General features: G+C 40.9%; 1 protein-coding gene across 1 annotated transcript in view; it reads left to right on the forward strand.

The window, feature by feature from the left end:
- The window catches only part of KIRREL1 (kirre like nephrin family adhesion molecule 1), a 77,755-nt gene extending 62,028 nt beyond the window's left edge, over positions 1–15,727 (forward strand). The window contains exons 4-15 of the mRNA XM_053475724.1: positions 1,071–1,228; positions 2,507–2,657; positions 4,431–4,536; positions 6,232–6,380; positions 6,982–7,109; positions 7,214–7,340; positions 8,939–9,039; positions 11,857–12,055; positions 12,348–12,455; positions 12,932–13,071; positions 13,556–13,630; positions 14,829–15,727. Of these exons, the coding sequence (XP_053331699.1) occupies positions 1,071–1,228; positions 2,507–2,657; positions 4,431–4,536; positions 6,232–6,380; positions 6,982–7,109; positions 7,214–7,340; positions 8,939–9,039; positions 11,857–12,055; positions 12,348–12,455; positions 12,932–13,071; positions 13,556–13,630; positions 14,829–15,299 (1,913 nt within the window). The 3' untranslated portion in view covers positions 15,300–15,727. The remainder of the gene's footprint in view (positions 1–1,070; positions 1,229–2,506; positions 2,658–4,430; positions 4,537–6,231; positions 6,381–6,981; positions 7,110–7,213; positions 7,341–8,938; positions 9,040–11,856; positions 12,056–12,347; positions 12,456–12,931; positions 13,072–13,555; positions 13,631–14,828) is intronic.
- The last annotated feature ends 246 nt before the right edge of the window (positions 15,728–15,973 follow it).

Raw genomic sequence — 15,973 nt, forward strand, 5'->3', positions numbered from 1 at the left:
CCACCTGCCACACACACACACACCCATGACTTTGATCCGGGTTCCTCTGAATCTTCTCACACCCCAAGCAGCTCTTGAGTTTATTTAGTAGGTGCAGGCCACCCACCCATCCAACGTGCGCAGCTGCACAAGGAAGCTTTGGGTAGGAATAATGCTTGTCACGGGCTGGGGAGAGACTTGCTAGAGCTTGTCATTGTGCCGTCGGTAACCGCTGAGGCAGAGCAGCTTCTATCCAGAGTGAAATCAAGAATTCTTGCTAACAATCAAAGGATAGAGAACCATTGTCAGACGCAAGAACAATCCGCCTTTTGTACGGGCTTTCTCCTGCATGAAGTCTTTTCATATGTCCCCCATTCTGCTTTTTTGTCTTTTTGAAGCACCTATCCCATTATGTACAACTCCCAGCGGTTATAATCGCATAATTGAGGAGGCCTCATCAAACCCACTTGACACCAAAGCCCAGCTGTAGCTCCGTCGTAGATTATTTTTCACTGTAGAATATTTTTAATTGGCTTTGTCCACCGTTTTTTTCCACTGATGAAAAATGGAGGAACCACTGGGTCTCTTAGCCAATTTTTTTACAATGAAAATGGAGATGAAAGTGTTTGCAATTTGATCTCACAGGCTGGTCCATAGAGCTTGCGATCTCATCTTTCAGGCTGATCTTGCGAATTTGTAATAAATTCCATAGGTTTGTCTAAAAAGCTTGCAGTCTGAACTCAGTGTCCTCCTAGAGAGCTCTCACCTATTATAGATCCTACAGAGTCATCTAAACAGTTTTAAGATTGTTTTAGATCCTTCGGGTTAGGAATCGCCAACCTCCTATTATGATTAATAAACCTTTTTTTTTTGCTGATTCAGCAGAAATATTTTTGGGAATAATTGGGTTTTTAGGAGCTATTTATTAAGTTTTGTTTTTTTCTCATTTTGCTTCCAATATTTTATATAAATTGGTGATCTTGATACTTTTCAACTCACATAATGTATAGGATAGTGATGTGAAGTAAGTATGTAGAAGTAATAGATTGATAATACAATCTTAATAATAATTGTCTCTTTTGCATTCCCAGTTCCCCCAGAAGATCCAGTTATCGATGGTGGACCTGAAATCCTGCTAAGGGCCGGGACACCCACCAATCTAACATGTCGGGCTCGAAGTGCTAAACCTGCAGCCTCCATTGTGTGGTTTCGAGATGGAAACCAGCAGGAAGGAGCTGTCACCAGCACGGTACGTTGCCCGAGGCCATGGATGTTTCTCTGATTTACTCCAACCTTTTTCCCTTTGAGGAATTTTTCATTCTTCCTTCTGTAATACTCCCCTCCCGGTCTTATTCTGCCCTCCAGCTACTCTGGCTGGCCTTGGTGAGCAGAAGACATTTTGATCTCTTCTGTGAATTCAACATAAAAGTTCTTTGAAGACTCAGTATTTTCAAAAAGAGATATCTAAGGTGACCAGAGCTCTATTGTTGAACCTGGTAACTATATCCATGAGTAGCATCTAACCCTGTCCGGATTAGTCTGTAACACTCATTATCCTCAGTAAAGTGTTTCAAACCCAGGAGAGATAGTATGGACCCTAAGGGTTTGACGTGTGAGACAATACAATCATTAAAAAGGTCCTTCTTACTAAAAAGAAGCCTTTAAGGGAATAGTGCATTTGTAGCTGTTTCTTGTTTCAATATTGCAGGCTTCATGGGGTTAAAAAAAATATACAAGTATCTACAAAATAATCAAAAGAGTGACTTTTTGTGATTTTTTTTTTTTTGTTTTTTTTTTTTTTTTATAAATCAGGTGTTTGATTTGTATTTTTTTTTTATAAAGTTTGGCAAAAATTACTTTACTTTGTGTATATATTTTGAATTTGCTAAGCCCTAGCTTTAAGATGAATTATGACTGGGGGGGGGAGAAAAGACAAAGTAAAACCTTTTTATTTTGAGTAAGTCTTAGACCTGCAGCAAAATAATTATTATTATGAGTGGTCATTTACATTTAAATGCCTTCTAGATTTCCAGTTCACTTCCAATCCAGCTAAGTTTGCCAGATATCATATTGTTATTCTCCTTATTCCAAAAAAGACTTAAGAAGACTGGCAGTGTTGTCAGGAGGTTCTACAGTGGAACTCTGATTATAGTAAATTTATGGCCAACTCATATTCTTGTATACTGTCGCATGAAAAAGAAAGTTCACCATCTTTTTATTCTATGGTTTTACATATCAGGACATAATAACAATCATCTCTTCCTTAGCAGGTCTAAAAATGAGGTGAATACAATCTCAGATGAACAGCAGCACATGACATATTTTACTGAATCATGATTTATTCAACAAAAATAAAGCCAAAATGGAGAAGCCATTTGTGAAAAACTAAGTGCACCCCATGATTCAATAGATTGTAGAGCAACTGTATGACTGTATATCAAGTTATTCTAAGATATAGGGGTCCAGCCTGGTGACATTGAGTAGATCCAAGTTCTTCTATTACTAATATCATGTCTCTGTCCTCCAGGAAGTTCTAGCAGATGGGAAAAGGGAAACTACAGTAAGCTTCCTTTTAATTGTCCCGACGGATCAGGACATCGGCCGGGTTTACACATGTAGGACATCCAACGAAGCCATTCCATCTGGCAAAGAGACGTCCGTCAGATTAAATGTCCACCGTAAGTCCACGCGCCACAGAAGCTGTAGAAGCTCCCCAATGTCTCACATTTCATCTTGTTTTAATTATTTTAATTCATACTCTCTAATTCATTCATTTTCTAACCAAGCCCTTCTTATGTTCTTTCTGTCAAGTATTTCTGTACACCCAAACATTTAGCATTTTCACAACAGGAAATGAAGTTCCGTAGAACATTTCTCCAAACATCGTCATATTTTTTTGTGTCCCCCCCCCGTGATATCCTATTACTGTTGAGTGTAAATACTTCATAGCTTTAGTTCGAAAGTATTCTAGTTCAATGATGGGGCAGTTGTGAAAAAAGAGTTTTCGCTCTTTTGTACATGAGAGCGATCTGATTCTGTGACTTGTCCTGAGTTTGCAGGCGCTCAGTTTGGAGTAATCATCCTCAGTTTGCTTCTAGTAGAATTTGGGTTTATTCTGGGGCCAAATCAACCTTAGTGAATAGACTTCTCTCTTTCCCTGGTTCTAAATGTTTCTCTTTTTTTCTTTATCTTTCAGTATCTCTCCGGTTCTCTGTCGCTCATTCTGTCTTTTCCCTCTCTCTACCCTTCAGTTCTCACTTACATATTTTTTCTTTGTCATTATCTAACACTTTCTCTTGCTGTATTCCATTCTGTTTCTTCCATTCTCTCTCCCTCACACTCATCTTTCTCTCTCAATAATTTATCTCCCTCTTTTTCTTCCTCCCCAGGATCTCCTTTCCTAATTCCATCTCTATCATTCTCTCTCCCTCATTCTGTCGCTTTCTTTCACACTTATCTCTATTCCTCATTCTCTCTCTCTGTCTCTCATTCTGTCTTTCTCTCACATCCCATTCTCTCTCCCTCTTTCTACCATTATCTCTCTCTCTCTCTCCTTCCCTTTATTTCTCCCATTCTTTCTCTCCTTCTTTCTCCCATTCTTTCTCTCTCTCTCTTTCTCTGTATCATTGTCTCTCTTCCTTTCTACCAGTCTCCCTCTTCCTTTTTACCATTCTCCCTCTTCCTTTCTACCATTTTCTCTCTATCTCTCTTTCCCTCCCATTTCTCATTATCACTCTCTCCCCATTCTCTCGTTCAGAAAACTGCAGTCCTCACATTTAATGCCAGTTTTTCAGGTTTTCATTTGCATAGGCAGCATGGCTGTGTGACTTAAAAAACAATTTACTTAATAGCATTTATCTAACCTACGCTTATTTTAGATTCAATGCATCTGACGCCCGGTGAATTCAGATGAGGAAGGAGAGACAATGCATCTCTTTGATAGTGATTTAAGATATCTCTGGCTATTTATCTCTCGCTCGCATGAAAGCTGAGCTTTGCTCTACTGATATAAGCCAATTATGTGGCTGCCAGTGATCTGTTCCACCCCAATCTGTGGCCTTGTGCATGCACAGCATTTCCGCACTACTACAGACCTTTAACCCTTCTACTGCCACTAGAACTAAAAAGTAGCAGAGAGTTAAAAATAAATAAATAAATAAATTTAAAAAAGCGATTAAAATGAAAATGTTAATAAAAATGATTGGAAGTTAGTGATTTTTGAGTTTACTGGCATTTGGGGGCAAAACTTGCATAACTAATTACTCGTCTTCCTTAACCCATCCTACCAATAGAGAGGAGCAACCTAATAGGAGGGGCTGTCATGCATATCCTAGGAACACACCTTATGTCAAGCAGGTTTCTGTTCAAATAGGAATAGAGAGATATTAAACTTGAATACGTTGTTATTTCTAAGCTATAGATAAAGTGCTTATTTTGTTCTTTCTCCGCAGATCCCCCCACTGTCACACTGTCCATTCACCCCCAAACCGTGCTAGAGGGGGAAAGGGTTAAATTCACATGCAGTGCCACTGCTAACCCAGCAATTAAAGGCTACAGGTCAGTATTTCACACATTCTGTTCTTGAGTTTCGTTTTCTCAATAAATAAGGGAATGCAGCGCTTCCGTCTCGGTGGGCCAGGTTACACCGCGATAAGCAAGTCTAAATAATGTACAAGACAGAACAAGAATTCAGCGCATGCCCAGCGAATGCCATTCAAAAAAACACCCATTGGCGGCATTAATATTGGGGATTTCGTGACACTATACAGTCATATATCGCTTCGCCCCCCACTACATCAAAGTACTCCAAGTCTGGAGAGTCCAGTGGGCCATTCTACGCCGCAGTTCGGTCTCAGTGGACCATCCTATGTCGCGCTTCCATCTCGGCGGGCCAGGCTATGGCACGCTTCCATCATGGTGGGCCAGGCTATGCCGTGCTTCTATCTCGGCAGACCAGGCTATGCTGCACTTCCATCATGGTGGGCCAGGCTATGTCACGCTTCCATCTTGGTGGGCCAGGCTACTCCGCGTTTCCATCTTGGTGGACCAGACTATGGCACGCTTCTGTCTCGATGGGCAAGTCTATATAACGCATCATATTAGAAAATGCTACACTGCACTTCTACTTGGTATATAAGGCTAGACCTTTTTCATTACGCATACGGCACATCCCTCAATTATTTCTTCTTTGTGTCTATTATTAGGGGGGATTTATTCAAAAGCAACAACTCTGTGCCAGGGGACGTTGGCTGGAAAAATCAGTTATTAGCGGTACTTTTGGTGAAAATGAGCCTGAAAGACTTAATTATATATTTAACCCCTTGGTTCTAGACCAGCCTAGTCCCCATGACAATAGAACTCTCGTGTTTTTATAAAGTGTGCAGACAGACGCTGAATTTTAAGTGTAAAGGCAGCAGTCCCGAGCTGTCTATTAAACACCTTATCTGAGGAATTTAATGCCTTTTATTTTATGATCCTGTTTACTGCCAACTGCTTCTGTTTTACAATCCTGCATATTTAAAGCCAACAGGTATATTAATGTTTTATTTATGACTCCGGTTATCCTCTGCATGTTTATGGTGCGCATGTAGTAACTAAGAGGCTCTATCAGCATTAGCGGAAACCCCATGGAATGCTCATTTCTAGTTGCCCTAAGCACGCTGCCCCTCCGCATACACCACACTTTCAGAAAATCTGTTGTTTGGGGTTGACGGGCTTGACATAGGTTAACTCATGGCTTCCTAGACCGGGTCTGTCACTTTTCTGTGTATTTATATGTATACGTGAGTGTGTATACGTGTCTGAGTATACGTGTATGTGTGTGTACGTATGTGTATGCGTGAATGTATTAGAAACCCACCTTTTGTAAGTACCATGGGAACAGTCATCTTAACTTTACAAGACCTGCCTCGTTATCCCTCTCTATTAAGTTGCCTCTATCTGTTGTCAAGTTGCTGATTATTGTTGATTGGGTCAGGCAACCTTTGTAAAGGGGAAGGGAGAGAACATCGGGACAGATACTGATTGGGTAATGCTGGCTCTGCCACAGGCTGCTACTATGAGCTGAATTTTTTAAACCAAATATTTGCAGCACAATTACGAACCAAAGGGAGAAGGTTGGACTTCTTTCCAGAAGTGGTTTCATCTTCTGTATATTTTTTTTTCTTTTACTGTTGGGCCCTGAAGAACGTCTTTGTCTTCTCTCAAACCCGGTGAGTTTGACCCTGTCTTTCCCTTGTTTGTCATTCTCAGGTGGGCTAAAGGAGGTGTGATTATTGAATCGGAGAAGGACAGCACGTTTGAGACCCAAGTGGATTTTTCCTATTTCACTGAACCTGTATCGTGTGAAGTGCACAATGAAGTGGGGAGCACCAACGTCAGCACTCTTGTAGACGTACATTGTAAGAACTCGTGTTCATTCTCTTGCTATGGTTGACGTATTAGAAGGGAGCCCATGGGGTCAGGTCTCAGGCCGTTAGAAGTTGAGGTGATCAACTGAGGGCTGGCATAGGAACGATGGTCAATGGATCCTAACAGAAGGAGACAAGATAGTGGAGAATAGCAAATCTTTAGGAAGACATTTGTTAATTTGTACAGAAGCTAGTTAAAAAAGAAGTAGACCAGAACTATGTTCTCAAGTGTTCTTTTCTGCTCGAGGTCATCTTGAATTCTACATCTTGAGATTCTGAATAGTTAAAAACAATCCATGGAAGCGGAAATTAGGCATTCTTGATTGATATAAAATGTACATTTCTCTTACATTAAGAAACACATTCTTTATTCTTTTGAAGGCAGCGTGGGAATCCATCTCTCAAGTGATAAGCTTTTGATTTATAATATGCTCTTGGTTTGGTAATATAGACAGCCATGAATAAATGATGGCCAATACCCCTGACGGAGAACAGGGATTTCTATTTTAAGAGGCGGTGGTTGGTTCAGCGAGTTATTCTCTTGATGTGGATGCCTGGGGACCAAGCTAATGAGCATCCGATTCTCTTTCAGTCGCCCCTCGTGTTGTAGCTGAACCAAAGCCAACAACCACTGACATGGGATCTGATGTAACGCTGACTTGTATCTGGGCTGGAAATCCACCACTCACCCTGACCTGGACCAAGAAAGGATCTAACATGGTAAGTGAGGCTTTAATACCATCATAGATCGTTCTCCGCATTAAATCTTCTAGAAACATTGTTCTAGGTAAACATTGTCGTTTGCTTTCCCAAACTACCGATAGGTATTAAGCAACAGTAACCAGCTGTTCCTCAAGTCGGTGAGCCAGGAAGACGCCGGCCAGTATGTATGCAAGGCCATAGTCCCTCGTATTGGCGTCGGAGAGAGAGAGGTGACCTTATATGTCAATGGTAAGTTCTTATGTCTCTTATAAACCATATTCCCTGGCAATCTAGAGACACTATACTCGGGGCACATCTATAAAATTAAGAATTGTTACTCAAGCCTTAGGTGTCTGCAATAAATGCCCCATAGGCAAGAACGACTTTCAGAAGTCTCGTGGTGTCCACGTACCGGTTTGCCTGCCTCCATCAAGGGTTGAAGCTACCCTAGCAGTCTTGGTTTTGATTGTTGAGAGATGGGAGTGCAGTGTCCAAAAGAGGCAGGGGCAACCAAATAATCATGTATTGATTTATATAGAGCCCCATCATATTCTGTAGTGTCTTCTCCTGCTGTAGTACAATTTAGCGGACATCCCACCTAGGGTCCATCAAAGGCCTATCATACCAAAAATAGTTTTTTTGTTTGTTTTAATTCGTATTCTGGTTTCTCATATACTAAAGTATTATAATTCCAGAGTTAAACTTTAAAATTGCGTATAAGGTCCACGAGTAGCCTCCTCCTTCAAGTGCCTTCTAAAAAGTGCATAGATTTTGTTTTACGAGGGACTGTAGACGTTCTGTTGCTATGGTAACGGTATCAGAATTCTTTCACCTGTGTCGCTGTTGTTACCATGTGTCACTTTGTTGTTACTTATTTCGGTCTAAGTGGCGAGAGCCCGACGGACAGGTGACCATTAACGTATAGTGAATTGTATGTTATCGTTCCCAAAAGTATGCTCGGCACAGTCAGGAACCCATTAAACCCGCGGGAATCCAAGCTAATTCCAGTTTGCATAGATAGACCAACGTGATCCGTGACTACCCAGCCTTTCAGTCCTTTATCCGAGTGACCTTTGTGAAAATGTGAGGACGAATCGCTGTGCCTGGGATATAAAATATATCATAATAATATCCGATTCCGTTAAACCAGCGCGGGCAAATTATACGCGGCGATAAAATCAGCAGATTGGATGATAAAACAAAAAAAGATATAAAACAAATAGTGCGTATTATGCATAATGTGATAGAGGCTTTTGCGGGATTGCTTTAATTTCTCTGGATGAGATAATAGACCTGATGGTTTTTTTTCTTCTTTTTTCTAATCTCTATTAAAGAATTGAGTTGAACGCGTTGTCTGTGGGTTATTAAAGATACAGCTAATAATATCTGGCGGTGGCCGGTAATATTTAAGGAGCTACCGGCACCGGGGGGAAAGAAAGGAACAAGAACTTTTTAAACAGGATAGCAGGACTGGCCTCCCCAAAACCAGGACAAGTGCCAGCTATGCTGTATAAAACGGTTGTCAAAATTGAAGGAAACGGCATTTCTTTAATGAAATGCTAATGTTTGCAATTTTCACCTCCGATAATTATCCTTCACGCTCGTTCTTTAACGATCGGAGTGTTTTTGTAGAAGAACATTTTATATTTTTTACATTTGAGAGAGGTCTAGATTTTTTTTTTTAGTTTTTTTTTAGAGAATTTTACATTTTGGGTCTTATCTCTTCACTTTTTTATTAAATTGTTTGACTTCCTTAATACCTACATTTCCGGCTGTCTCTACTTAAAAAAAAAAAAATGGGACTTCTTAATGTCAAGTTTAAAGAATTATTTGTTGTTGTCTCCAAGGTCCCCCGAAGATTGCGAGTGAAGAAATACAGTATGCGATTCGTGGCGATATCGGAAAAGTGGAGTGTTTCATTGGTAGCACCCCTCCGCCAGACCGCATTGTGAGTACACGCTATGCCAGGGGTCCAAATTTGTATTAGAAATGGCTCAGATTACTTAAAACTGTTAAACAAAATGTGCTACTTCTAAAAAGGTCTCTGTTGGAGGAAGAAAGGAGAACAGAGGCCAACTTACCGCTGTGGGGCCTCCCCTACCACTTTCCTCTGTCGCCAGCATCTACCGTGCTGAGTGCGGGGATCATACCTGGGAAATCTCCGAGTTTCGCCTGCAGACTCTGGGTGAAGCGCTTCTTCTCCAAGACTCCAAGGAGAACCATGGTAGCGGCTTTGCGGCACGCCCCACTTCCCGCCAACCTCCCTTTCAACCGTGGTGTCTTCCTGAGTGTAGGGCTAGCGGGAAAGTCTCCCCGCATCCCAAAAAGAGAGGGGTCTGGGTAGCTTGAGCCTGGATGTTTCCGGGAATGGCGGGGTTACATATCCTGGAGGATGTGCCGGCTAAGCACAGTGCTGGCCCAAGGAGAAGTGGCGCACAGGGGAGCCCAATTTCCCAGTAGGGTGATCTGCCTCTGGTGCTGCGGCAGAGGGGCTGCCACCCTCCGCGAGAACATGCCCCTGCTGTGGGGTGCAAAGAGCATTGGCTTCATTATAACACGCTTTGGAGACGTTATTTGGCTTTGCGGCAACGCGTTTCGCCGGCTGCTTTTTGTTAGTGTTTTTTTTTTAATTGCACCTTAGTGTGAAATTATTTTTTCACTCTGAAATTAGCTAAGATTGGCAACAATCCTCAGGACTCCTTAACAGACGTGAGGAAATTCTTCTGCGGACAACGCAGGGGGTCATAGGAGAGGGTTCCTGCGGCTCCAGTTATCAGAGAGCCGCCCGACGTGTCTCATCTCAGACATTTCTTTTGTCTTTCTTTCCTTCTCTCTCTCTCTTTTTTTTTTTGTTAATTAAAGTGCAGAGTTTGGCAGTTTCTGTAGCTGCCTCCGCACAGTGTCTCCAGGGAAATGCTGCATCCAGCGCGGCTGGAATCATTTTATCACGCCTTGCAAAATGAAGTGTTTAGCAATTGAAGTGACTGAGGAGAAATCATTGCCGGGCGTGTAGTAATGTGACATATTCCGCTTAACTATTTAATATCAGCCGGGTACAGCCACGCAAGCCTGAGGCTTTACAATTAAATTCATGGATTTTAATATATAATAGTGTATTATCAATTTAATATAGTAAGTGTATCATGTGATTCTTTAATTAACACCACCTGTGGGTTCTGATTATTGTTGAATGAGATAGATTATGAGAACAGGACCTTAAAATATTATAACCCGTATTATAGACATTTTAGTAGGAGATATTCCTTATTTTCATCTGTAAGCACAATTATGTAGGTATTTAACTAAAAATGTAGCTTTTGGGAGAAGTGACGGGTTTGCTATAATTATAGAATTAGATTAATGGCCTTCCCCGCCGACCACTTCCATCCCCAAAAAGGAAAGAAGCGGCGCTGAAAGGAGACAGGGGCATTGAAGCGGTCGGTAGGGAGAAGAAGAGGGGAGGGAGACATTGAGAAAGAGATGGAGTGAGAGAATGTGGGGTAAGTGTAGGTGAGGGAATGATGGCGTTAGTATGTATGCGTGTGCTTGTTGTGATTATTGAAACTTATAAATATTAACAGTTTATATTTATAAACTACATATGAATAAATCTGTGCATGTATCATATAATATTATTTTACTGGTTACTATATTATATATTTTTATGTGTTTTATATATTATATTATGCAAACTAGAAACCGCTGAGGCGCTCTGGATACAGTGAAAACGTCATAGTTTATCGCATATACTGGGCAGAAATGTGCACAGATGTTTCGAGGCATAATGCCTCTTTTTCAATGTGCTAATGCTCCCCTTATGACATCATCAGAGTCCGACGGGTAAGTCAGGGTAAATAAACACAATTACATCAGTAGGGAAAAGAAAAAAAAAAACACATTGAAACGTAATCACAACCGGTTCTTAAACGGAATCCGCAAACATAATAAAGTAACGAGTAACGCACACAGTCTCGCTAACATAGTAGTATTTCATTCACAGAAACAAACTTTATTTACAAGGATAGATGTTACACTTATAGTAGCATGAGAGCACCACCTGGTGGCCAACACCAGCAACAGCAACATTTAAGCTTCCAATTAGCTCATCGAAAAAGAGGCATTATGCCTCGAAACGTCTGCGCTCGTTTCTGCCCGGTATATGCGATAAATTGTGACGTTTTCACTGTATAAAGTGCGCCTCTACATTGTTCTTAGTCAATATATTATATGATGTTAGTTAATATATTATCTTAGTTAATATGTTATATTATCTTATATTATCTTAGTTAATATATCATATAAAAGGGGTGGCCAAACTTGTTTGCCGTAAAAGCCTCATAAAATCATCTTCGGATCTTTGAGAGCCACAAGACATGCACATTTTGCTACAAATATTATATATATAAATATGAAGAAATACATGATATTTATTCATAATATTCTTTTATTCATATGTAATGGATAAAGTTTATACTTACTCTCACTCTCCGCGCTTCAGAAGAACAAGAGGCAAGATATATAATAGAATACATAATAATATATTTTATATTATAATAACCTTATATATAATAATTTGGTAGAATGGTATAAGATAGAATAAAACTATTATAATATAACATTGTAATATAATATTATAAATATAATACCACACACCTTACTGGTTTTGTATTTCTGAACCACTGTCAACCAGCAAGTGTTGTCGAGCATGAAATCGAGTTGCCAAATGACATCCTTTTTGTTTGTTTTGTTTACTTTTGAACCTTAGGCTTGGGCCTGGAAAGATAACATTTTAGAAACGGGAACCATAGAGAAATACACGGTGGAACGGACAGACACCGGCAATGGTGTCCTGTCCACCTTAACCATCAACAACGTGGTGGAGGCGGATTTTCAGACACGGTATAACTGCACGGCGTGGAACAGTTTCGGTCCCGGAACGGCCATCATACAACTCGTAGAGAAAGGTAACCACGTAACAAGCTAACCACTCAACGACGGGGCTGGGTTAACATATCGAGTACCTCCAGATACCTTGGCCTAAGAAAAATAAAAGAAGTTGTAATAGTACTATTGACTCCATGTCTGTGCTACAACCATTGGGATTTGGGCCAAAGGTCATTGGATTAAATGGTAAGGGACTAGGTGGAAGTGGGTGGAGTCAGCATTAAACCACACCCAGGTTCCTACCAGGACTCTTTTGGACCATTAGGCATCTTAGAATGTTAAAGTGACGCATCTTTCATTTTTTTTCTGTAGAAGTCGTACCCGTAGGAATCATAGCCGGAGCAACGATTGGAGCAGGGATTCTGGTCATCATCTTCTTTGTCTTCTTCGTCTTCTTCCTGTACAGACGTCGTAAAGGCAGTGAGTACCGGGGCAAGGGCTGCCTTCTCAAAATGTGTGGGCAACCATTTTGTTTCCCCATGGAACCAGTTAAGAGCTTGTGTCATGCCTCTTCAAAAACATGGTTTGAGTAGTACTTATTGGTGACTTATATGGAAGTTCCAACCAGTAAGGTCTTCTCCAATTCCATGCAAAATACATAAAGTTTTCTTTAAGCTATACCTTGAAGTTTTAGCATTTTTAAAAGAATCAATGAGTGTCGTCAAGACCTCCACTTAGAAGGTTTTAGGGAAGATTTGAATTTTCTGACGTGGCAAAATATTTTTTGGTGTGACTCTCCACAGAAAATGGTGTTCCTTGACCAAGAAAACACATAGTGAATCCTTTTTTTTTTTATTTAGTTTGACATAATGTAAGAGATTTCCAAGATGAAATACCAAACTATAACTATACGCAAGGCCTTCGCCACCTAACATACAAATTAATTTTCTCATCAGGCCGTAAAGATGTCACCCTGAGGAAACTTGATATCAAAGTGGAAACTGTGAACAGAGAGCCACTGACTCTACACACGGATAGAGAGGAGGACACATCCAGCGTGTCTACAGCAACGCGGGTCATGAAGGCTATCTATTCGGTGAGCCGCAGGAATTTTGGATTGCGGAATGTCAATCATTGCCTAATAACTTACATTTCAGTAAATTTTGTAAAGTAAAGTAAAGATTACATGAGATTTTGCACACACACACACACACACGCTACCTTCTATCTATCTATCTATCTATCTATCTATCTATCTATCTATCTATATATTATACCTGGCCATGTCTGTATGGCATATAGGAATTTACTGACCTTATTTTATTTAAAATAAAATTAATTTTGGTTAAGGACACGGACCATGAAAGTTGAGCAGAAAATATGAACATGGGAATGGCACCATGTATTCCGTTCCATTCTATATGGCGCATTTTGCGCATTGATGATATGATACAAAATTTACACCGTTACGGAATATGATGGCGCTATATAAAACAAAACATAATAAAAAAAAATAAATAAAAAAAAAGAAATGATGGAGGTTCCGTGAAATAAGCGTTTTCTTTCTTCTTTACTTGCAGTCCTTTAAGGATGATGTGGACCTGAAGCAAGACCTACGTTGTGATACAATCGACAGGGAAGAATACGAACTGAAGGTGCGCTACCTGTCCGTTCCCAAACATTGCAGTTAAAAAAATTATTCCACGAATCAAGCTTCCGCAGTTTTTCGCTTGTGCCTTTCAGAGCACTCTAGTGTTATTAACCCTTTAATATCGCACCGACAGGGCCGACTTTATCAAGTCATTGGTAGGAAGTGAAATTTAACGTTTCTTGTATTATAAGCATGAGAACATCAGCCTGCATGACAAATCAGAACGTGATATTTAATATCTGTATGACATGTGATCTAATATGAAATAACCTGCCTAATATAACACCTCTCTCTGCTTCTCTCTCTTTACGATTTCTATACGGAGTGAAGTTAACTTTACTATACAGTTGCACTAATTTATGGAGTAAGTCCAAGGTCTGTGTTACAATTCACAAGTTAAGACGTCACGTGTTTATAACCTTGTTGTGGATTACCGTCCGGCGTCGGTAGGATGTGTGTTAACCTTGTGGACATGATAAATATGTGTTGATGGACAATCAAAATTGGATTTCTGGAACCTTAACTCTAAAACGAGGAGTCCGCTAATGCTTTGGCGCTCTAACATTGATAACGCTTATTACCTCTGCAACGATAAACTGTTGGTCTTGGACACGATATCAGTCGGAGTTGGAAAGGGGCAACGTTTAACTTTGCTATCAAAACTGGATTCGTTATGGGAAGATCACCAGTTCATTGACTGCTGGATGGAAAGACTTAGTATAGCCTGGTTGTCTATTTATTTTTGTCTGAAACGGTTAAACACGCTGGAGGACCCTTAAAAACGCAACGTTATCTTCTGCACTTTGAGTAACGCGGACGATTGTGACCACCTCTGAAATCCGAGTTCTGCCAATGTCTTGTTCCTTCATCCATGGTCTTAAAAACGTCTTGTTTTTGGAAGGGCAACCACAATAGTCTGTTGACATGTATGTCTGTTGATGAAAATTATTTATTTGACATCATTAAATGAATAAATTTATGCAACTGTATAGTGACCTACTCTTCACTCTGTATGTTCACCCAAGTATATATGTGCAAACGTATTCCGTATTGTGCACAATTAATGGATGAAAGGTAAGACACATCCATTAACTTTTTTTAACCGGTTTATCTGCATGATCTTCTGCTCTAACGCTAATATAAAATCATCGCGTTTCCAACGTTTTCTCAAGCTGAATATTCTGTGTTTTTTTATTTCCTAGGACCCAACAAACGGTTATTACAACGTCCGCGCTCACGACGACAGGCCAAATTCCCGGACTGTGATGTACGGCGATTACCGTACTACTGGTCCAACTCGTTTTGACGGCCGTCCATCCTCACGCCTCTCGCATTCCAGCGGTTATGCCCAACTAAATACATATAGCAGGGCTCCGGTGTCGGACTATAGTACAGACCAAGCTCCCACAGTGACTTCTGCGACAACAGATACCACCAGCCAACTGTCTTACGATAACTACGAAAAGTTTGGGACGCACGGGTTCCCACCCAACTCTGGATATCCCACTTTTCGTCTTGGTTACACCCAACCAACCACTACCGGCATGGATCGGGGACCATATGATACGTACGACCCAGTAGGGAAATACACGGGAGCCACGCGCTTTTCTTATGCTTCCCAACATTCTGATTACGGGCAAAGATTTCAGCAGAGGATGCAGACGCATGTCTGAGGACGGATTCCAAGACTGGCTTGAAAAATGGGAGAGGGGGACAGGGAGCAGGACAACCCTTTTGTGTGGAAATTCCTCTCTGGAATGATACCAGTTGAGAGGAGACTCCAGAAGATGTGACCTCTCAGAAAATGTCTCCTGATACTCAGGGACCCAATGTCTTGACCTCTAATGTCATGAAGACACCAGTGGAGGTTGCCCAACCAGGCTGAGCCTTGAGGCTTTGATACAAAAAAAAAAAAAAGAAATCAAACAGAAGGCTGGCCTTTTAGCACCTGATCATTCCTTGAATACCACTGATTTTGCCGTCCGGAGGCATGGCAAGCAGTATAACCACGAGCCAATTCTGTATCGGTACCAGTGAAGTTTATCATCCTACCAATGCTTTTGATGATCCCCTGCAGCTGCCCTCCGTCGGGGCACATTCCTACTTCTTTTACTGCTCTTTTTGTTTCATTTGTGAAGATTATTGCTGTTTTTAGAATCAATATTCGGTTCTAGATTGCTAGCGGGATTCATTGGGTGGGTGGGATTCAGGCACACATTCCATTCGCTGGGAGAGAGAGGATGGAGGAACCTTATTCTGTAACATGCATGACATATAACGCGGAGTCCCCTCTTTCTTCTACAAAATGGGTCATTGCCAGTGTGACCGCTTTTTTCCTGTCTTTAGC

Source organism: Spea bombifrons, chromosome 9 (genome assembly GCF_027358695.1).
Source record: "Spea bombifrons isolate aSpeBom1 chromosome 9, aSpeBom1.2.pri, whole genome shotgun sequence".
In the NCBI taxonomy this organism is placed as follows: Eukaryota; Metazoa; Chordata; class Amphibia; order Anura; family Pelobatidae; genus Spea; species Spea bombifrons.